Here is a 23918-nt window from a genome sequence, read left to right as displayed (position 1 = left end):
CTGAGAGCACTTCATGGCAAGTGAGAAGTGTTTTGTTTGGGCTGCTGATAGCAGTCTACATTTTTTTCCTCCCAGCTGAGGATCCCGGCACCTTTTGGTAGAAATCATTTAAGATTCATGTCGCAGAAATGCAGGAAATGATGCATGGATTTACCATGGCTCCCTGCTTCCACCACAGTGCATGGGAAAAGCAGGGTAAGCCTGACATTTCCCTGGCATGACTAACTTCCCTCTGCAGCATCTCAGATGCGTTCAGCAGGCTGATGTGCTGCAGCTGGGCAAGCTGGATTCCTTCTCCTCCCTGCCCAGCGCGCACCCACAGCCATGCCGGCACTGCTCTTCTTTCCATGAGGAGCCTGCGGACGTGGGCAGTGTGCATGTGCCAGATCACGCACACGAGTTAGTTATGCTTTGGAAGAATATATAGAGCTTCCATTTTAAAACATCCTGTATGTGATTAAAACCCTGGGACATTAATGGGGCTCCTGGCTGGCTTCAAGAACTGCCTCAGAGCTCCACTGCGGGTCCTGGGTTTTGTTTTTCATGTTGTTCTTCTGTGTGAATGTTTTTACACAGAAAGACCAAACATAATTATCAAACTAAATAGTCAGTTTTAATACTGAACTATATGATGTTTGTTGATTATATGCTTTTATTTAAATGTATCAGCTTTCAGGCTGTTTTTTGAACCTCCACAGCTTTCTTTGAATGTGATCAGGTCCATTAGGAAAAGTTACACGTAAGCCCAAGAGACTCAAGAAAATTCTGTATGTCTCATCTGTTATGTAATTGGCCTTTTATAGCTTAATTTTTCATTGAAGACGTGTGTTATTTGCTTCAGTATATTGTGTTGGAAGAAATCTGACTTCAGGCAGTTTAAAAAGTACGTGATGTTCTTTCATACCATCTCATCATACGTAGCAAAAACCTGTAAACCAGACTTCAAAGTTGAAGCTGACTTTAATCAGCACATACTGCCCAGATTTTCCCAAAGATACTGCTGTGTATACACTCGAATCTTGGTCTTGCATATCTAGACACTAGAATGCGCTTTAGGTAAATGCTCTTGATTTGTGTTTTCATTATCTTGTGTACGTGCCTGTCTCCCAGGACGAAGAAATACTCATTTTGTAGAACTGTACCTTCTTGTTAAGATACATAGAAACAGTTGGCGTCTGTAGAGAATGAACTATACTCCTATTTCATTACAAGTTGTATATCAGATTGGAGCTAATCATCTAAATTATAGACCTACATTATACTTTGAAGATACGTGTGTTATAAAGCAAATGAAATTCTAATGAAAAGTCACCAGGAGTGACATCAAAGTACCAAGCTGCTTTTTTTGACCTCAGACAGACCTGAGCCACTGGTGCACAAAAACTGCAGGCAATTTCTGTTATAAAGTGTCTGAAAATAGAAGAAGTTAAGAAACAGCAAAAATAATAGCTGAATTATATAAAATTTATACTCCATAGCACCTATGGACACTTTGTTAGTGGTAGCTACCAGTACTCAGAAAACACTGACATGGTTACAGACCAGTTCATATTACTTTCTAAGAAAAAAAATGAAGTACAGAGGTTGGAAAAAAAGATTTAATGTCAGGCACACACCATATTTGTAAAAATGCATGCATTCCTTTCTATATTTTATGTTTTTAAGTTCTAGTCTCAGGTGTTGGGTTTGTTCCAGCAAATAAATTGGGTCCAGACCATGCTGTCTGACCCAATGGTGCATCGTACAACATGGTTACAAATTCTCTCCACTACACCCACACAGGGAGCAACCTCCTGAGAGCAGTCCTAGAATCATAGGATCACAGAATATCCTGAGTTGGGACTCAAGAATCATTGAGTCCAGCTCCTGGTTCCAGACAGGACCACTTAAAAATTGAACCCTGTGTCTGAGAGCGTTGTCCAAACACTTTTGAGCTCTGAGAGGTTTGTTGCTGTGCCCACTGCCCTGGGGAGCCTGTCCCAGTGCCCGACCACCCTCTGGGTGCAGAACCTTTCCCTAACACCCAGCCTGACCCTCCCCTGTCCCAGCTCCATGCCGTTCCCTCGGGTCCTGTCGCTGTCCCCAGAGAGCAGAGCTCAGCGCCTGCCCCTCCGCTCCCCTCGTGAGGGAGCTGCAGGCCGCCATGAGGCCTCCCCTCAGCCTGCTCTGCTCTGGGCTGAACAAACCCAGGGACCTCAGCTGCTCCTTGTAGGTCTTCCCTTCTAGACTCTTCCCCACCTGTAGTTCTCCTTTGGACACTAATAGTTTTATGTCCTTCTTATATCGTGACACCCAAAACTGCACACAGTACTGGAGGTGAGGCTGCACCAGAGCAGTGTGGGACAGTCACTTCCCTCCACCAGCTAGTGGTGCTGTGCCTGATACACCCCAGGACATGACTGTCCCTGTTGGCTGCCAGGTCACACTGCTGGCTCATATTCGACTTGCTGTTGACCAGAACCCCCAGAACTGTATGTGTAGTCAGGGTTGCCCCATTCCGGGTGCGGAATCTGGCGCTTGCTCTTGTTGAACTTAATATTGCTGGTGATTGCCCAGCTCTCTAATTTGTCAAGATCTCTCTGCAAGGCCTCTCTACCTTTGATGGGGTCAACCCCTCCTCCCAGTTTGGTGTCATCCGCAAACTTACTTAGTATACCTTCCAAGTCCTACAGCCAAGTCATTTATGAAAGTATTAAAGAGAACTGATCCTAAAATGGAGTCCTGGGTCAGTGTTGTCCCTTGAACTGTGCCCAAGTATTGCCCGGGAGAATGCATGTTGGCACAGGCCAGGGTCATGCTGTGGGAAGGACCAGGAATTCAAGAGTCACAGGCCCTTGATCTGGCCTTCTTTATGCTCTTAGTGCAGACATATCCAGTTATGTCTGCATTTTTGCTCTTAAATGAGTTTCAACAACCATACAAAATGAAAAGATACTGATTAGGAAAAAGATAGGGATAAACTGAATTCTTAAAACTTGGTGATTAGGGCAGGCAGCAATTCTGATGAACAGGCTTGCAGCACACACGTAAAGGGTTTGAGACAATAAAAAAGCAAGGTTATTTCATATAATTTTATATAAAGACCTCATTCACACAGTTGTCTACAAATTTTGCCACAACATAACAGGTAAGTATTAGATAAGCTCCAAGAGAAGGAAAGCAGTGATATGTAGTTTAAAGAGATGCAGTTTGAGCACAAGTTAGAAGAAAAATGTTTTTTACTCCTTTTTTGTAGAGAAATGCAAGGATCTGATTGAAAGGGACCTTTGGTAATGGTAAACTTTATGCAAGATCTTAATCATAGAATCATAGAATAACAGAGTTGGAAGGGACACACAAGGATCATTGAGTCCAACTCCTGTGTCCCCAGAGGACCACCCAAAAAACCCCACCCTGTGCCTATGCTTCTAAGTTGCATGTGATTTAGAGAGAGTGAAGAGGAAATGGTTATTATCCCAAAATGAAAAAAGGAACAGAGGCTAACAATGATTGCTGCATAGACAGAGATTGCAACAGATACTTCTTGTGGAAGAAGCAGTAGTGGAAGAAGGAGGAATGCAAGCTGCACTGAACAGCATGTTGCAAAAAGAAGTAGCAGTGTGACTGCTCCATAAATGCTAAATAAAGTAAGAGGCTAATTTGGCATGATCACAGCAATTTTCTTTGGAAATAGTACAATAATAACTCTATACTTTGAAAATTATGAAGTGGATGTTTATCAGTATGTGGCATAGCACAGAGTGAGCTAGATTCCTGTGTGTGAAACAACTGTTCTGGTTTAGGACAAGCTGTTTTCAGCCTTACACGGGACAATATGACGTGTATGTATAGCTAAGTGAACACTAAGCCCCTGGACGGCAGCGCCTATGGCATCCCTCTGATGTTAAAACATGTTGCAGCAGATCAGGTACTGACATGAATACATTCCTTAAGGGGAGGGATAGTGCTACCTCAATTTGCAGTAACATGTTGAGCACCCTGGGGGAATAAATGTGAAAGAAACTAAATATTACACAGTATCAAGGCTTAAAATGCTAGGGGATATGTTTTAAATAAAGAGATTAGTTGATTCTGCTGGTTTTGGCTTGCCATTTTGTAAAGTGTGATTTATTGTTACCCACCTTTAACAAAAAGAAAACGTCAGTTTGGTTGTGTTTGCCTCTCCACCATTGTTCAGAAATGTGCCTGCTACTGTTTTTAAGGGTTTTTGTTACATAGGAGAAACTAAGTTGGCATTAAGGCTTGGCAATTTGGGAAAAGATGAGCAGCATTTAGGATAATTAAAGATATGGACAAAGAGATGTTTGTTTAATGTTATTTTCCTGAGTATTCATGTGCACGTAGCTAATGGTTTTAGAAATATCAAGTAACCTCAGCTACAATTTAATTGAATCCCATTGGCAAGCTAATGTGTCAGACAGTCACCGTTAGGGTCTGGAAGGAGTTTTCTCACCAAACAGGAGAGAAAAATCATTTGGTTGAGTTTCTTCATTGTCTTTTTGGTATTCAGACACGCCAAGGAAAAGTATGTGATTTATGGTTATTTCTGTAGATTGTACAGTGTGGGTTGAGGTTAAAAGCTATGAGCTTTTTCCTATTTAAATTTTATCATAGGCAAAAAATTGGCAAACTTGCTGTACCAGTATGGTTTCTGTAATGATGTTTATCTCATATTACAAAGAGAATGTAAAATCTGGCTTTAAGATGGTGAAAAGAAGGAACAAGATCCTTTCTAGTTTCATTCATGCATATAGCAATCTTGAAACCTTCATCACAACCCTACTGCCAAGTTACGATCACGTTTTGTTAGGCATTTTGCTAAAGCTGAGCTCCACATTTAACTAATAGGACTTTGATCTTACAATGCCTCAGTTGTGTCTTTATCTAGACCAATTGATATGACAAGTTACAGGTAACGTTTTGCTGTGCTAACAAAGGTGGGGCATGAGGCTTCAATTTTTTTCACGTTAAAAAAATTTTTTTAAACTCAGTGCTTGTCAAATTAAGGACATACACAATAGAATGAATAGTCTGAATTATCTGCATGTATTGTTAGGGAGACTAAGTAAATAAGGAAAAACAGCCCTCTCATGCCCTTTTTTTGGTGCAGTTAAAACATTCTTTTCCAATTAGAAGTTTTAATAGACCACGCTGGGATATCTGTGGAATAGACAGGAAATGTATTGGTGGCGTCCCTTTATTACAGTACTTGCAGGTCACCATCAGTTGAATTTTTATTTTATTTTTTATTTTTTGGAATTATTCAACATACCTGAAAATTTAGAGCAAAAATTAAGAAGAAGATACACAAATGAGGGTGGAACAGTCCAGATCACGTGAGAATTTTACAACTCTTGAGGGCATAAAAAGACATGATTGTTCATCTTTAGAGGCATTGAATGAAATCTGTAGGGGCACATAAAATAATGAATGGTACAGGCATTCCTGCCATGACAACAGAAGAGAAGACAAAAAGAAAAAAAAGCATGCAAGTCATAATGATTATGTGAATAAGTTAGCACAGTATATCATTGAGTCCTAGGGATCTTGTAAAGTCTATGGTTGAAGAGCCATTTGTTAGTCTTGCATTTGAGATGACATGAAATACTGTCTATATTTCCCCCCAAAACATGATATTTCTGATAAGTAATAGAATATTTATGTAAATCACTTCAAAATGTCTGTGTGAATTGACCAATATCAAAGGATTTTATGGAGTACTTTTCACCTGCTTTCACCTTTAGACTTCCAGTAAAGTGCTAAAAGATGAGCTACTAGATAAGACGTATCATGCATCTATTTAATTTTGGTGGTAAATGTTTGGTAGCCTTTTTGACTTTGTTTCATTAATTGAATGAGAAATTAATTCTTCAAGAAGTCATAAGCAAATCTTCAACAGTCATTGTTATGAAGTCTCTGAGAGCTGCTCTCTGCATTTCAAATGTATAGCCATGCTTTTTATTTCTTATGTTTCTGAGATGTGTCAGTCTCAAAACATGCATGCTTAGTGAGGTGTAACATTTCATGAGGGCTTTGCAACTATCTGAACTTCTACTCAGTACAGTCAATGGAGTATACGGATGGATTTGGATCCCTCTAAGTAATACTCAGATACTGGATAGCTTGCTAGGTAGGTTGTACTGGATGTGTTGATCGCTGACTGTAATGAAATGTGTATGCACACTGGCAGGTAGACACCTGAGTTTAGGTGTCTGGATCTGGAGCTGAATCCCACTCCTTGTCACCTTCCTCATCTGCATATACGTATAAGGGAGATCTTGGGGTCTCTTAGGCAAGTATAAAAGCTGGGTACCTTCAAATCCTTCTCTTTTTTTGTCACGTCTGGGTGAATTTGTTAAACTTAATAAGAACCAAAACCTGTCCCCATAAACATTATGTTCTACAATTACTTATCTTGTGAATGTTCAAGGCTGATTACTGATGATAAGACCTGGCTGTACATTATTGTGCACAAGCCTTTCTTTCTGGGCAACTCCACCCCATAGTGTTGTAACTAGAGATTAAAAGCCCTGCCTGTCCTCTCACCGCCTATTTGCTCTGAAGGATAGATGCAGCCAGTTTTTCGTTTAGATACTCCATCACACTTGGCTCCCTGTTGTATCTTTCATGGTCCGTTTTCTAGCTAACCTAAGGAATAGGAAGGAGTTACTATAAGTAATAAATGTATTTTGCTTCATCATCTCATCTGTGGAGTTCCTGGGAAAGTAACAGATGTGTTAAGAGAGAGAGAGTTAAAATTTCATTTGTTTTACATAGACATTACTTATCTTCTAATTCCTTTGTTTGCTACCTTTCTGCTATGAATCAAAATCTCTAGATAATATATTTCTTTGGTTCCTTCTAAAACATGTGGTGAATCCTGACTGAGAAGTCTCTCTATTCTTAAGGGCTTTTTTAAACGGCTATGTATTCTGGTGTGGTCTTTGTTTCAGTAGTTCTCCCAACCCTGAAAAAAAGCATGCCTTTTTCTGGTATGTGTCCCTTTCAAATGTCTGTGAACAATGAAGCAAAGAATCTGTTTACTTTTATAGGCATTTTCTAATTACAGCAATAGAGAAGCTAACTAGGCTACAGAAACGCATACATCTGTACTCTGCATCTTCGGTCCTGTTTTCTCTGTGAGTTCAGCTTGGAACTTACTGTGTTAATTTTTACACTCAGTAAGCCAGGAAAGAAACATCCTTTAACACTGAGCATTACTCAGACACCATCCAAATTTTTGAGCAAAGCAAAGTTGTGCAGATTAAACAGTTTAGATTGTTCATGTAAATAACTCCAGGATGGTCAGAAATCCTTTTAAACTCATTAACCATATTTTCGTGTAGAATATTGCTCAGATGTATATTTATAGTAATAAAGTTAAACGTTTTAATTGGGAAAGTGTCATCAGGGAACAGTGAAGAGGAGGATGTAGTTTTTTCATCATTGACTGGGACAATAAAAGTTCAGCCAATTATCTTTTTCCAGTTTGAAATATCAGATCTCATTCAAATCTGACCTTTTGGTTTAACGGACAAATTCTGTAGTTTCTAGTTTGGATCTTGAACTGTTTTACTTGGTACTAAGCTCTGACTATGGGAAAATCTGTGTGTCCAGCTTCCCTTATGATGCATAACTCTTTCATTTCAAGGAGCATTTGCAGAGTAGAAAGCTTAAATATGATACATGTAGCTCTTTCGTTAAAAAACAAACCTTGGTTTTTATGCTCTTATGCAAATAGTGATCACTTGCTTCTCTTTGTGGTGCTATATAATGTTTTCTGGAATTGTTTGGAATGCGGTCAGTTTCCTAGTTGAAGTGGCATTAACCACACCTTTCTTTCCTCAGTTCTAATACAAATTAAGTCTAATTTCTAACACCTACTCTAAGACCTGGAACGGCAGACACCAAACATTTTATGAGTTAAATGATTAGTGACTCACTGCTTGGAAAGCAAACACCTTGACTTAGGTGGGGCCGTAGCAGGAGCATCTCTTTTGCATGGAATGTTCCAAGTCTCCTTGTGTTTGGGATGTTTATGTGTGCTTTTGGATGGCAAGGCCCCAGCTGCTGAAAAATCTGCCATAAGATGACTCACAATATTATGACAGAAGTTAGAGTCACTGTCTTTTACTTGAAAAGGATTTAATTTGTTCTAAACTGTGTATAAAACCACCTAATAGGGCTATGCAAATTAATATAAAATTCAGTTATGATAAATGACAAATAACAGTCATCTACAAACCTTGCTTGTTTTCTCTTTTGCCTTAAAAATTAAAATGTTTTCCATGATGGGTGATGCTGTTAAATCTAGTATTTACCTCGATTAACACAACTAAATTAATACAATTAAATTGTATTAGGTTACTCGCCATACCTGCAATTAATGCAGTTTGCAGTATTTCAGAATTCACCTGAGACATGAAGTATTGAAGATACTGGAAAATATTTGTGAGGCTTCCTAATGCAGCACCACAGAGCACAGCAGTGCTGTGCACAACCTGTGCTCAGTAACACCGATCCTTCAGAGGAGGATGGGCATCGGCGATCACGGCACTGAGATCCCTGCGAGCATGCTCAAAGGCAAATTCCCAGGCACTGAGTTAGTGGGCACAGCTCTCTGCAGGCTTCCAGCAGAAAAAAAAAGCAATTGTTGGTATTTAAAATCATGAGAAAACACTCTTAAACAAAATGAACAACGTGGCAGTTCTTGATTTCATAAGCCCTGATTTTGGATGAGTTTTTAGTGGTTAAGAAAAAGTCTTTTACCGAGAGGTCAAAACAAAACAAAACAAAAAAGAGGTACCCTCCTCTTTTTCTGTATGCTTTGCACTTTGCCAAGTACCAGGTGTTTTTGCATTTAAGTCATACCTGTCCTTTCCTTTTTATATGCCATCAGTGGGCTTCTTCCCAACCAGCTGTTGAGCCTTGTTTCTGCTTCACAAAACTCAAGGCAAACACTACTAAGACACAGAGAAATGCTGTCTTGTGTAGTATTTTCTGGTAGATCAAGACTTGAGACAAATATAGACTAGTAAATCTAGGTCAGAATGCTCTGTGGTAAGTATATAATTAACTGGAAATAGTGTGGTATCCAGTGCAAGTTTCCATTGTTTCTTAAGGGGAACTTGAATAACTCTGGCTGGTGCGAGTTGCAGGGATGGGAAAGCGTTTGAAACGGGAGGCATCTCACAGAGGATACTGTTGTTAAGTTTGGGGTGAAGCCACAGCAGCTACCCAGAATGATGTCTAACACAACCGATGACAGTTGTTTTTTTCTTGATTTTTTTTTTTAACCTGTGTCACTGCGAGAAAAACCTTACCTCTCATTCATCTAATTTAAAGCTTTATTCCAAAGGAGATTCTGATGTCAGAGCGCTTGCAGTTTGCAGCTTGTTTTCTGGGAATAGACGAGGCTTTTTCAGCAACTTGTCCTTTCTTGTTCTGAGAGTTGGCAATTGAACAGGCAGCATAAATGACGCCTGGGCCATTGCTACCAAGCGTGAAACCAATGTGAAGAAAGCAGGTGAAAAAAATAACGAAGGCAACAGTGTGTGTTTACAGAAACCTGCTTACCTCATAAAAACTATGTTGTGAAAGCAACCTTTATTATTCGTACCATCTCTGTTAGTGTTGCTGAAATAGGAGACTGGACCGCTCCATTTCCTTTTCTGCTGTTGTCTTTAATTTCTCCTGGCTTCTCGGTACTGCTAAGTTTAACAGACAATAACGTTTTCATGGCATTGTTTTCACTGCAATGAAATTCAGAGAATAAATGGCATGAGCTTGATCATGCTCCCACTAAGCATATTGAAAGCGGAAACTCCCGCTGGTTTAGAAGGATTATATTTCTTTTTACACCGCTTAAGTTTTATTATTAATTAAACATTCTTTCAAAAAAGAATAGGTGCAGTTTTAGTATCTGTCTTACAGACCTGTCTTCTACAGAGCACAAGGACAGCAGTGATTCTAAATGTGTGGAAAGAAATTTCTACTTACAGTACTCTTATAGTTAATTTAAAGACAAGCTTGTATCGATTTTTCTAAAGCTAATGCCATTTGGGGATCGAGGCAATCTGGGGTATTGACAAATGAAATGTAATTGTTAGTTTTGAAAAATGTAATTATTTTAACAGGATTATTTCTCTCTCTTGTTTTGCAATTTTTTAAAGATTCTGCTAGGTAAAACTAAGAAAATAGTTATTTATTACTAAAGTTTATATATATATATATATTTCTTTTGTTTGGGGGTTTTGTTGTTGATTTTATTTTCCCCCAATGTGGGTCTGGTTTTCAGTAGCTTAGAATTTTAGTAACAAAATTTTCAGGGCTTTGTGACTGTTTGGCTTAAGTGGGATGAGTTTTGTGCTCAGTATGTTTCAAAAATCCCCTTTTCCTTTTACTTGATGTGGCTAGCAGGATTGCAGCTAGTGCAGAAGGCAGACAGTACCACTGTCTGCACTGAGAACTGCAAGATCTAAAAACCTGGCATCGCATAGCAAACCTAAAGGATTGTATTAATATTTAATTAATTTAATTTGAATTTTGCATCAATTTAAAATATTAAAGTAGTGATGTTGGTATAGGATAATATTTACAGACCTTAAAACTGTGTATAGGTGGGTTTTGCTTAGGACAAGTATCCCATTAAAACAAAAGTGTTGCGGCTGGCAGTAGAGTTCAGAAGGAGGAAGGTGGGAAGGTGCTAGCGCGTGGGGCTGAGGGTTGTCCACAAGAGAGCTGGCAGCAACATTTATCTGAAAGCAGGACTTCGGTGAAGTTTGAACAGGACTTCATCAAAGCCCGGTAAGAATACTTGCCTCCGGGTTAAAGTGATGTTACTGTGACTGAGCTAATTTCCGTATGGATTCTGACCAGAAACGTGCGCTGAAGAGTTTGGTGCAGAACGCCTATAATCTTGTAAAGGCAGGAGAATTGAACTTCTACATATAGATGGGTCCTAAGAGAAAAGTGAGCTTAACCTCCTCAAGAGCAGTGGAAAGGACAAGGCAAGACAGTACAATGCATATGAATAAATAAGAACATAAGGGATACATAAAAAGGGTGGTTAGAAAGGTCAGCTGGTAGATGGAAGGAAGAACTGACAATATTGTAGTTGTCTGCTGCTTGTGTTTATCACTTAGCTCTGACCTCAGCTCGTTCACATATTTTTAATGAAATCCTTTTTTGATGAAAACTGTGTTACTGTATCCTTCCATGGTTTTGGATTGAATTACTAATGCTGCACTGATTTAAAACTGGAAAAGAGTTGTAATCAAGTATTACTGTTTTTGTTTGGCAGGCCGGACCTGATAGACATGAATACCGTTGCTGTTCAAAGCAACCTTGCAAATTTAGAACATGCTTTTTTTGTAGCAGAAAAACTCGGTGTTGCCAGACTTCTGGATCCTGAAGGTAAGATAGCTGCAAAGGACTTTGTTGCTAAAACCCTAGCAGTAAAATAAAGTCCAAACTGCTGGTTGTTGCACATTTGTGGGCATCTTTACAACTATGTTGTAAAGTACTGTTCTGTCTTGCTCTTCTAGATGTTGATGTTTCCTCACCTGATGAGAAATCAGTAATAACTTATGTGTCATCACTTTATGATGCATTTCCCAAAGTACCAGAAGGTGGTGAAGGCATTGGTGCAAATGTAAGTAGGAGAAAAATACTTGTGCAGTGTGCCAACATCATAAATGATTCTTGGTTCAGCTCTAGAATGATAGCTGGATCTTCCATAGTCCAAGTTCTTACTTTCCAGTCCTACATTTAGACCTAAGTTGTGCCTCTCTGATTCTTATAAATTTGAAAACAACAAAAAAATATGTTTTCTGTGGAAATATTTGGGACTAACATGGAATAGTACAAATGAGGCATTTGGAAACTTTAGGTGAGGTGTAATGAGCACGTACATGTTTCAGAATTACGGGGTTTAGAAATCTCTGTTCTATGTGTTTGAAGTCCTCAGACTTCAAAGGTTAAACAAAGTGGAGTTCTTGGATGATTTTCTTCTGATCTGTAATCTGTGTTGTGCTTTGGTAGGATGTTGAAGTCAAATGGGTTGAGTATCAGAATATGGTGAACTACCTCATGCAGTGGATCAGACACCATGTTACAATAATGTCTGACAGAACGTTTCCCAACAATCCTGTGGAGTTGAAGGTAAGATATATAGCGTCTTAGACTCCTTATTGGAATGGCACTTTATCATACTTACTTAAAGCATGGTTGAACAAATGAAGTGCCTGTTGATTTATACAATCAAATCAGCTGTAGAACAGTATCATCATAGCAATATAGTTCTTTATTAAGTAGTTTTTAGGTGACCTTTGCAGGATTTCTGAAATGCAATGTTAAAAATGTTAGAGATGGGATAGGCTGGGTCTATAGATAGATTTTATAACCCTTCTTAAGATGTCCTTAGATAGTTTTGTAAGCTAGATTTAATTTTTTTTTGAATAAGAGAGGAGAAATAGTATCATGTTGAAGTTCACTTGTCTGAAGCTCACTTGAAAATCTACTCCCTAAACTTTTCAAAGGACAATAAAAGCATTGTTAATATGTGAACGATCAAAAGCAAATCTTTAGGTTGTCACAGATCATTTTCACAAAACTTATGTAGAACAATATTAGAACATAAGCTTATAAAGAATCTTATGAAATAACCTTATAAAGAGGGTTTAGGGAGTAAGGTTATATTCACTGTAAGTAAAAGTTGATTTTTTTTTTGTTTGTTTCTGTAGGCACTTTATAATCAATATTTACAGTTTAAAGAAACAGAAATTCCACCAAAGGAGATAGATAAATCAAAAATTAAACGTCTATATAAACTGCTGGAGGTAAGTTTAAACATGCATTGAAATACATAGAAAAGTTCCCTTTTGAAGGCTTAAAATAACAAGTATGTATGAATTTTTAAGGTCTGGATAGAATTTGGACGCATCAAACTTCCTCAAGGCTATCATCCAAATGATATAGAAAAAGAATGGGGAAAGCTTATTATTGCGATGCTGGAAAGAGAGAAGACCCTTCGGCCTGAAGTAGAGAGGTATGCTAGTGAACATCTGACAGGATTGGTTAATATATCTTCTGTTATTTTACCCTGTATTGAAAATCATGAATGTTTTATTCCATTGTAATATCCACGTTATTTTTCTATTTCTATTCCTGTTGAGTAATTCTGATTTTGTTCAAGCCTGAACTTCTCTATGTGTTTTGTAGAAGCGGGTCCAGATATACTTGGATGATCTCAGAAGGTCGTAGTGAATAGTACATGTGCCTCAGATCGTCAAAGCACTTAAACACAAATATACTGTCCTCTTTGTACAAATGGTCAGGGCCAGGTTGATACTACTTCATTGTCTCGCTTGGACTCTATTTCATATAAGCAACACCCTCATTCTTTACATAAAATGTGTAATTCACTTGCACTGATTGTACTCAAAAACACACAAAGTGTTCAGACATGCAAAGTGCATAGTAGTCTTCCATGGCAGAGGAATGTGTGACGCTGTTTTGTACATCATTAATAACGTACCAAGCATGTTTAAAATCTTAATGCAGCCTTAGAGCATTTCTGCTTTTTAATGGTACCTCTTTTGAGTTCTGTGGCAGAAACAGAGGCTACCATTCATTAATTCAAAAAATCATTTTATTTAACCCTAAATTAAATGATTCTTTGGGCTCCTACCTGGCTCTGTGTTCATTCTGCTTAAATTTAAGCATCCAAAGGAGACACCTAAGATCTAAATCACGTTATAGAGAAATCTGGCACTGACGTTCGAGTGATAATAGGGTTTGGGCACCTGTAGTTAGGTGTGAAGAATCGAGACCACTGTGTAGTAAGTCCTCAGAAAGACAGGTTTTAAGAAGAGATCTCAAAGACAGTTGGAGTTGATTAGATACGGATCATGCTCACAAAATATGTGTCTTCCTTACAAAAGCAGGAGCATGACTGAAATAGCAGATTCAATGGGAGGTACTGATTTACAGTATCCCTGTGGTAACTGCTATGAAAGAGATTCCTATAGAGGAATTCAAAGTTATCCCCACCGTGTGGATCAGAACACTGGAAAGCAGTGGTGGAAATACGGCCTGCTAGATCTTGTAGGCTAATCTGTTCTAACATGCCAATGGCAAAGTTAGTGCCTGCCTTCACCAAAAGGAATTCTATTCATAATTGCAGAAAGCTGGATTATTTTAGTTGGGAGAGTATATAAATGACATTAGTTTATTTATTTACTAGTCAGATAGATGGAACACAGATAAATATAAATGCGCATAAACTCCTTCCCATATTTCAGGATTGGTGAACACACTTAAAAATGACAGATTGTAAAGTGATAGTCAAGCAAAAATGTGACCTTAGCTAATAAAGAAATTTGGCGAGCCACTAAAACTTTACCTCCATGTCTGGTGAATACATCCGAAAGTATCAACAGAGACAAACAGCATGTGGCCAGACTGGTGGGTGGGATCGAAGTTAATACGATGTCAGTGGGGAGAGTGCCAGACTGAGTTCCAGTTTGCAAAACTAGCAGGGTTTGAAATTGCCACAGGGGTGTGTCTGTGCCTTTGCCATGCTCTTCTGCTTGAACACAGTCATCTATGTTGTGGGTGAGCTTTTTAGGAGGTGCTAAAAGCAGGAGATGAATTACTGAAGAAATTACCCAAACCCTCAAATCCAAGTTAAAATATAAACTTAAGGGCAGTGATCAGAGTTTTCTTGTTTGTTTTGTGGTCAAAACAGTAAGAAGCAATTAGCTCTGAGTATGGAAGAAGTTAAAGGGAAATTTGCAGGAGGATGGATTAGTGGAACAGGGCAGTTAGTAAACATGCATACTTGGACAGTGGAGTAATGATGGTGGGTTGGATGGTGTACAGGTGTCTAAAATTAACTTGGTAAGAGCTGATTAACTGTGATATTCCTGTGCAGTTCCATTTGAAACAAAAGGAATCAGCCCAGCCTGAAGTTTCTACACCATGCAGTGGAGCGTGGAGTTCTGACTTTGGTCCTTCTTCAAACTTTTCATTCAAGAGTCTGAGAAACACTTTAAAGACTTCTTTAAATTCTTATTTGGCTTATAGACATTTTGTGACACTTAAATAAAATATTTGGTGCGTCTGTTTCCTAGAGACGCCCTACTGTTACTGCCTAGTCTGTACTTGCAAAGCTTTAATGCAAGGTTAGGGAAGCCAAAAGTGAGGCAGCATACATAGCCCCAGGTAAAATACTTTGAAGAGCTGGCAGAATATTAATTACTGGGTTTTGAATATGCATTACTGAAGCCTATTTAAAGAGGGAGTGCTAGGTGTTTCAAAAGCCAGTAGTGAAATTTCATCCCTAGAAGCTGTACATTTTGTAGGAGTTTTATTTTTTCCATTTTTCAGCAAATGTAAACAGCCAGAAGGACCGTGGTCTGGATGTGAAAATGAACAGCACTAGTTACAGCTATCATAGCAGCGATTCGCTGTTTAGCAACAGTACTAGTGCTCGAACCAGCGTTGACTCTAATGAGAATTTTCTTTCTGTTAATTGTGGTCCCACATTGATTAAATCTTGTATAAGCTTTGGTAATGCCACCTTAGAAGGAAACAGGTAACTTGGCATATATATCTGTGCTCTGTGGTTGCTGGTTTTTGTTATTCTTTGTTTGTTTTGAAGTCGTATATGTATAGTAAATATAAATAGCATTAATACTTATTTTTCCAAAATTCCCTGGCATCACCTAGGTTGGAAATGCTGCAGCAGATTGCAAACAGAATTCAGCGGGACAGCCGGAGCTGTGAGGACAAACTGATACTTGCCCGGAATGCTCTGCAGTCTGTAAGTCAGTCAGTGATTTTACTTGTCTGTGTTCATGAACTTGCTGTAATGGGATGGCTACTTCAAATAAATAAATAAATAAATAAAAATCTTTAGGATTTTTAAGTGCATACTTAATAACTGATACTTCTGTTTTTGCTGTACTGTTACAATCAGTTTATCGTTTCTGCAAGAAAATACCAAAATTACCTAGAGTGAGTTCTGTTAAATTTTTTCTTGGTAGTTAGATAAAGTTCTTTACAGTTGTTTTAAGTATAGAAAAAAAGTTTTAAAAAAACAGGTTTCTTACAGCTTATTTCTCTTTGGTCTAGCTGCAGGGCTTAACAGCTTTCTTTTGTTCATTCAGGACACCAAGCGATTAGAGTCAGGGCTTCAGTTCCAACATGAAGCAGAGATAGCTGGGTATCTTCTTGAATCTGAGAACCTTCTCCGCCAGCAAGTGATTGATGCCCAAATTCTTATTGATGGAAAATACTATCAGGCAGACCAGCTCGTGCAGAGGTACTTTACAATACATTTATATCAATAAATAAATCTCCCAAATATGGATACCCATTATGGACATAATTTTCAAATCTTCATGTCTGTGGATAAGCTTCGGTCTGTCACTTGGTACCCAAATAAAGGTTCCAGGTGGTTACATCGCCCACAAACTTTGTTGAAGATGAGGAACTGTTTGTGATCATCTGTGAAAATGAAGTAATTCACAAAAACACCACGACTTAAATGTTAAAGTTTCCTGCTATCTGAGTGTAAAGATGTTAGCTGGTTTTATTGCAGACAAAATGGTTTTAGAATTCACTAACTTTGGCTTTAAAAATGGAGGTGAGATTTCTCATGATAGCTGTAGGTATCTTAGCAGGTAGTAAGAGGGGTAGCATTAGCTTACGTGTGTCAGTGTGTACAGTCTTAGGAGAAAGATACGTTTAAGCAGCATAATTCAGTTTTATGAAGAAGTAGCTCTAAAGTTTGTCAGGATTCATTCTGGACGGGGTAAGATCAAGTACATAGCAGCTATTTAGCAGCAAACTGCAAGTAATTTTATCTACCACAACATGTAGTATCTTGTATAATTTCTGCTCGGGTGATTGTTCCCTGGTATTGTGTATGGTATGCCCTAATGCCCATACCATGCTGATTTTTTGTGTCATTACCTGACTTCTGCACCTACTATCTGTATTCATAGAAGTCAAAGCTTACATAGTCTATACTTTCTGATACAAATGCTTATTTATAAATATTTAAGTACAACTGAAGTATAGGAGATCATGTGAATTCATATTGCTGTTCAGTTCAGCGTGATGAAGCTATAATAAGCATTCAATGAAATCATTCTCTTTTATTTAAATTTTTTCTTTTATTTTAATAGGGTTGCAAAACTTCGTGATGAGCTGATGGCCATACGTACCGAATGTTCTTCCGTGTACAGCAAGGGACATGCACTGACAACAGAGCAGACAAAGCTGATGATATCAGGAATAACTGAAAGCTTAAACTCAGGATTTACAACAAACCTAACCCCTGAATTAAATGCTGCAATGACCCAAGGTTTAACACCTTCTTTGACTTCTTCCAGCTTGACATCTGGCCTCTCGTCAGGTCTTACTTCCAGGTTGACACCAGCCATCACTCCTGCTTACACACCTGGCATCCCACCACGGTTAATCCAAAGCTATGTGACAGGAGTAGACAGTGGGACTCTTCAAACACTCAAACTGATGCAAATCAGAAAACCTCTTATGAAATCAGCTTTTGTGGATCAGAATTTAACAGAAGAAGAGGTGAACATGAAATTTGTCCAGGACCTATTGAACTGGGTGGAAGAAATGCAGGTAACAATCTTCGTAGAAATGGTCTGCTTCTAATTGTTATATTTACTGCTTATAGATCATGGCTAATTTTTCCTTCTTCTTGGTAAGGTGCAACTTGATCGGGCAGAATGGGGTTCAGATTTACCAAGTGTTGAAAGCCATTTAGAAAATCACAAAAATGTCCACAAAGCTATTGAAGAATTTGAATCCAGCCTTAAAGAAGCTAAAATGAGTGAGGTATAGCTCCATATTCTTTATTTCTTCAGTTACTTTCTTACTGAATGACCCATAAAGTGCTGTAGAATTGTGTTTGGGTTTCACAGTCTTACTTATTTTTAGTTCTGATCTCTAAATGACGTATCATGAAATCAGGAGGTCTAATGGTTGAGAGTAACTTATCATGTCTGTTTTCTTGTCTTTTGACCTCATATACCAAATACAGATCCAAATGACTGCCCCTCTTAAACTCAGTTATGCAGAAAAATTGCACAAACTGGAGAGTCAATATTCAAAACTCTTGGTAAGTTTCTCAATATGTCTTTGAGGTTCAGCTTTTCCATATACATCATCTATGAAAAGGGATGAGTTTCAAATTCTGTTTTTTCCTAATCTTATTTGTTTTTCCTTTTTAATAAAGAACACTTCAAGAAATCAGGAGAGGCATCTAGATACTCTTCACAATTTTGTGTCTCGTGCTACTAGAGAGCTGATATGGCTGAATGAAAAAGAAGAGGAAGAGGTTGCGTATGATTGGAGTGAAAGAAACCCCAATATAACAAGAAAAAAGGAATACCATGCAGTATGTATTACTAGTATAGTCCAGAGGGAAAAATTCAGTCTTCTTTAATAATTCAACAGGTTTCTAAAATGTTTCTGTGGTTTTTTTTTGTTTTTGTCTGGCAAAAGGAATTAATGAGAGAACTTGATCAGAAAGAAGAAGTAATTAAATCAGTACAAGAAATAGCAGAGCAATTGCTTCTTGAAAATCACCCAGCTAGGCTAACCATTGAGGTAAGTTAGTAAAAACAGCACACAAACAAGAAAACAATTTTGTGATTTAATAGACCATAGATTTTGGAGGAAAAGAAGGAAAGTGCTTGCTCATAGGAAGTTAAGCAACAAAACTCTGAATAATGGGGCCTTTATTTCCTCTTCAGTGTCTCTGTTTTAACTCCATCTTGCAGTTTCCAAAAAGCACAAACATTTCTGTAAAATTTTGGCTATGTTTTGGACTGCTTATATAAAATCCCACTGAAGTCTAAAATTAAAATTTCAGAAGTGTATCTGTACAGACATTTCTCTTGCTGGGCATGCATGCAGCTTCTGTAGTTATTGATGCAACCTGCACTGGTAGACTGAGGTCGCAGAACAGTCCTTACATGGTGTCTCTCCTGTTGGACTGAAAGGAGTTTCAGTAATGCATTTCCAGTCACTTATTGTATATATTGCTTCCTGATATGGTTTAGGGTTGGTTTTATAGCCTTCTTGTCAGTAAGTTACGAAATGTGTTTGGATATTAAAAATCTGACCAGGTGATGTGAATTACTGTGGGTTTGAACTAAGCTCTATACTGTTTACAGAAAATTTATTGTAGCTGTTGTAGGGACATAACAAGTTTCTACAGGAAAATGTTGAATACTTTTCCCTACAGATTTTCAAGAAAAGAATAAATGCAGACAGTGGGTAGTAAAAATGGAAAGAATAAAAAACAGTGTTATTATATAAGAATGAAAAAAGGCAGAGAGGATGGATTTTTATGTTTCTTCACCTCATTGAGTTTATATCAATGTAAACTGGAAACAGACAAAGACAATTTTTCCTTTCTTCCTTCTCACTGCGTTTACTTTTATTATAATGCATGATTTTTTATTTAATCTGTAGAATTATATTCTTTAAAAGTATATGCTGTTACTAATGGGTAATCAGTATATAAATATAAATATACTTAATATATTAAAGATGCATGTTATGAAACTAGGCCATCACAGTGAAGATGCGTATGTAGGTTATGATGTCTGCAATAATGCTATATTAGGACATGAAAAAACAATTCTTAAATTAATGCCTTCTGTGCAGAAAAAATTATGCGTTAATGGATCAACTTGAGATTCATTGAAGCCAACGGAAAATCTTTGAATTCCCTGAGAATTATACAGAATTACCAAACTGAGACTTTCAGCTGCTTTTACCAAGTCAAGAGTCCCCTCTGCTGGTGAATATTAGAAGAGTACATCTGTAGTGACAGCACTGCAGTCAGTATAGGAGGCATCATTCAAACAGGACTGCATTCTTGAAAATCTTTACAACACGTATACAGAATTGCATATTGCAGCATGTCCTGAATTATTATTTTTATTGTGCAGTCAGTGTTGCTTTAATATCTGATTTGTATGGAGGCAGGTGTCCAGATATTCAAACAAGTAAATAGAGCAATGGAGTCATAAACTGGTTTAGGCTAGGGGAACCTCAGGAAATCTAGTCCAGTCCCTGCTTACAGCAGTGTCAGGGCTGAGTCTTGAATGCACCCAAGGATGGTGATTCCCCAGTCCCTCAGGAAAGGTTTTCTGATATATGACCATGCTGTAATGGCAGGGTATTTCGCACATTTGTTAGGAATTTTCTTTGTTGCAGCTTGCTTTTCTTGGGTAAGGCGTTCAAGTTTAGATGCTTGTGTTTGCAACATTACTTTTATGTTGTCTAAATTCTGTAAATGTATCTATGTTTTAATATTCATTTCCTTTTGTAAAATCTGTCTCCCTTAAAGGCCTATAGAGCTGCAATGCAGACACAATGGAGCTGGATTCTTCAGCTCTGTCACTGTGTTGAACAACATTTGAGAGAAAATGCTGCCTATTTTGAGGTAAGGAAATAATATAAGTGTGAAATGTTTTTAAGTTGTGCCCACAGTCAAAAAGTTCCATTTTGACTGAAAATGCTAGTTGCTCTCTCTTAGTAGTAGTAGAATTGGAATTTATCATGTACAATTATTAGATGATGAGCTGTACTCCCACAGTGTTACCACACCTGCATTGACTTGCCTGTAGTTACATTAGCTCAGAACAGATGGAATTGTGGTCTGATGGTTTTAAACAATGCCATAACAACAAGCAGAGAATCTGAGAAAGAAGCCGTGTTCTCTCCATGTCATACAGAACTGCAGTCAATAAAGGTTTTGTGGCTGGATGTAGAGGTTAATGATGGCCAAGGCAGAACATATTCCAGGTTGTTGTTCCAGGAGAACACAAACAGAAATGGAATGGGCACTATTAATAAAGAACAGAGCAGAGAGCACCCTGACAGCAGACATGTCCAACAAAACATCTTTCTGATTATCACCCTTTTACTTACCCATCAAATATGCATGAGGATTGAAGATTTAAGGATTTTTGTTTTGTAGAAAAAACATTTTCTACTCCTATTTTATATTTAAATTATAAATAGCAGTCCTTAGTGTCTTCTGCGTTTTGCAGTTGAATAGGAAGGCTATTGGGATTAAATGTCTTTTGATTGAGAAGAACAACAGCCCAAAGTTAGGAAATGGATGCTGAAGAAGACAGAATTGAGTGGTTTGGGCTCCTACTGGTAACAGTAAGAAAAGGAGAACTCTGGACTTGAGGAATGAGTTGCCAATTATCACAGGACATTTCCCTTCCCAGTCATTCTTAACCAGCGCCCTAGATTGAGGCAGAACTGCCAAGTGTGGTTGCTCACTTCCCCTTCCTCCCAAAATGTTCACTCCGGTGTGCTTGCTAAATCTGCAGCTAGTTTCTTAGAGTTTATAAGCTCTATCTGTTCTTTATATGTGAAAGTAATTATGAATCCAAGAATAATGCTTCGTAATTACGAAGCAAGAATGAATTCAGAAATTCTTCTGTTAGCTGAAACCATAATTAACTAAGGTTCAATAACTGCTGAATCAGTTTTGCATTTAGATAGTACCCAAACCAACTGCTGTTCCAAGACATTACAACATGTACCTCCCTTAAGCGTACATTCAAACATGAGATCATGAATATTGTTGTGTGCTACAGTGGTCACTTCAAACTGCTAGGGAAGGTGATCTTTAAGAAGATAACGCTTCAAAAAACCTTCATGATGTAGCTATTTGTATGTTTTTTAGATTGTTTAATAGTAACACAGATATTCGTCTCCTCCTAGTTTTTCAGTGATGCCAAAGAGGCCATGGAATATTTAAAGAATTTGAAAGATGCCATATACCGAAAATACAGTTGTGATAGAACAAGCAGCCTTCATAGACTGGAAGACCTTGTCCAGGAGTCTATGGTAAGAATTCAAGGATCCTGTTAATGTGAGCTACAGTTAAACAAGATATGTGTAGATTGTACTTGGATATAAAAGCCATGTTATAAAATTGTTCTTTTAAAGGCAAATAAGAAAATAAGACTGATATTTTAGAATTTATATATATTTTTAGATATTTTAGAAGTTATAATTAAATATTTTTATCCGTCCACATGTAATGACTGTTTTTCATACCCTTAAAATACAGTATTATTTATTTCTTTATCTTTACAATAGCAGATGTTGTGGGAAACCAGTGACTTCAGAAGGATAAATCGTTCTTGTAAAATGTGTTACTTTTAAGAAACACAGTAAAAGAAGTCAGAAAAAGAAAAGCTTAACAGGATCAAAGAAGCAGAACTGTATTCTGGCCACTTCTCATGATGTGTTCTTTGTTCTTTTCTTTACTGTTTTAGGAAGAAAAGGAACAACTCTTGCAGTATAAGAGCACAGTAGCAGGCCTTGTAGGGAGAGCAAAGGCAATAATTCAGCTGAAGCCAAGGAACCCTGACTGTATACTGAAAACATCCATCCCAATTAAAGCCATCTGTGACTATAGACAAATTGAGGTTAGAAACTTGAATTTCCTCAAATCAATTACAGACGTGAGAATTCAGCTGAAGTTTCATTAATTACCATGTTCCTGGAGAATGCTGGGCTCTAAATGTCTTCCACCCTAGTAAACAAGAGCAAATCCTTGTGTTGAACATTGTTTTTGTTGTTCTGTTGCTTATTTGGTGACACCATTTACAAAAGAGCTTTGTACAACTATTTTGTAATGCTTAGCTCATTAAATTATTCTGCTTTTCTGTTAATACTAGATAACTATTTACAAGGATGATGAGTGTGTTTTAGCAAACAACTCCCATCGTGCTAAATGGAAAGTCATTAGCCCAAGTGGTAATGAGGCCATGGTTCCATCTGTATGCTTTACAGTTCCTCCACCAAACAAAGAAGCAATAGATACAGCCAACAGGTAGGGACAAAACAAAAACAGCTTTAAAATACGTTTTTTATATAAATATTTTTGTTTTCTTACACAGAAAAACATTTCCTTTGGGTTAGAGACAAGGAAGCAGATTTTTTTTTCAAATTCATTAATATGGAACTCAGGTTAAAATGTATTTTTTTTCCTTTTTCATACATTACTGCAATGTAAAACAGCATTCTCTTATCTTAAATTGGATTCTTTTTATGTTTCAGGATTGAACAGCAATTTCAGAATGTACTGGCCCTTTGGCACGAGTCACATGTAAACATGAAGAGTGTGGTTTCCTGGCATTACCTTACAAATGAAATTGAAGCCGTTCGAGCTGGCAATGTTGCCTCGGTATGTACTATGTCTAGCAAGGGCCTCCTAGCCACCTCCTAGGAAGTAAGGCTAAGAGGCGTAGGCTGCACTTCACGGAGGTAGTGCATAATTAATCATTTTGCAGTTATCCTCATTTTCTGGAAATAGCTGGCAGTGCACCACTGTGCAATATTCTGCCTTTATCTGAGCAACTTACACAGATGTACATGGGGAAAGAGCAGAGAGATTGTATCATGAAAACTACCAGTACTCTTTTTGGGCTAATCTCTCTAGTCTCTTGTTGTCAGCAGAGAGACAGGATCTCTTGAAAGCAGTTGAACAGTGACTAAATTTGAATTTTGGCTTGGATTTATCTTGAAGATGTCTGGGGAGGTTAGCTTCTCTAGGCTAAGGTTAATGTTAGTGAAAACTCCCCATTATTTCCTTATGCTGCAACTTCTTACTAACAGTTGGACGACTGTGAAAGTTACATTTAGTTTTTCAAGCTGAAGGCAGATGAATGCTGATTCCTCTTCTCATGTGTCTGTAATTTGAAAAGTTAAGTAGATAATTAGGATAAATTTGTCAGAAATAAAATAGAGATAGAGATCAAAATACTATTCTGTCTAGCTAAAACAATGTATGAGATCACTGAATTATCCAGTGTTGGATGTACAGCATAATGATA

The 23918-nt window shown here is 37.8% G+C and overlaps 1 protein-coding gene across 34 annotated transcripts in view; it reads left to right on the top strand.

Annotated features, from left to right (window-relative positions):
• Positions 1-23918, top strand: part of LOC310897568 (dystonin-like) — a 298423-nt gene that overhangs the window by 139954 nt on the left and 134551 nt on the right. For 32 of the 34 annotated variants that reach the window (XM_083831325.1, XM_083831319.1, XM_083831327.1 and 29 more), the window contains 17 exons: positions 11303-11415; positions 11547-11653; positions 12043-12162; positions 12744-12839; positions 12921-13048; positions 15733-15826; positions 16173-16327; positions 17196-17658; positions 17746-17874; positions 18080-18157; positions 18275-18436; positions 18544-18648; positions 20402-20497; positions 21796-21921; positions 22356-22508; positions 22761-22915; positions 23143-23269. In XM_083831325.1, the coding sequence (XP_083687451.1) occupies positions 11303-11415; positions 11547-11653; positions 12043-12162; positions 12744-12839; positions 12921-13048; positions 15733-15826; positions 16173-16327; positions 17196-17658; positions 17746-17874; positions 18080-18157; positions 18275-18436; positions 18544-18648; positions 20402-20497; positions 21796-21921; positions 22356-22508; positions 22761-22915; positions 23143-23269 (2407 nt within the window). Of the gene's footprint in view, positions 1-11302; positions 11416-11546; positions 11654-12042; positions 12163-12743; positions 12840-12920; positions 13049-14952; positions 15599-15732; positions 15827-16172; positions 16328-17195; positions 17659-17745; positions 17875-18079; positions 18158-18274; positions 18437-18543; positions 18649-20401; positions 20498-21795; positions 21922-22355; positions 22509-22760; positions 22916-23142; positions 23270-23918 lie in introns of those variants that run through there. The other 2 variants (XM_083831317.1, XM_083831330.1) reach the window with 2 other exon arrangements.

This window comes from Anser anser (assembly GCF_964211835.1).
Source record: "Anser anser genome assembly, chromosome: 3".
In the NCBI taxonomy this organism is placed as follows: Eukaryota; Metazoa; Chordata; class Aves; order Anseriformes; family Anatidae; genus Anser; species Anser anser.
This window is presented reverse-complemented; position numbering and strand designations above follow the sequence as displayed.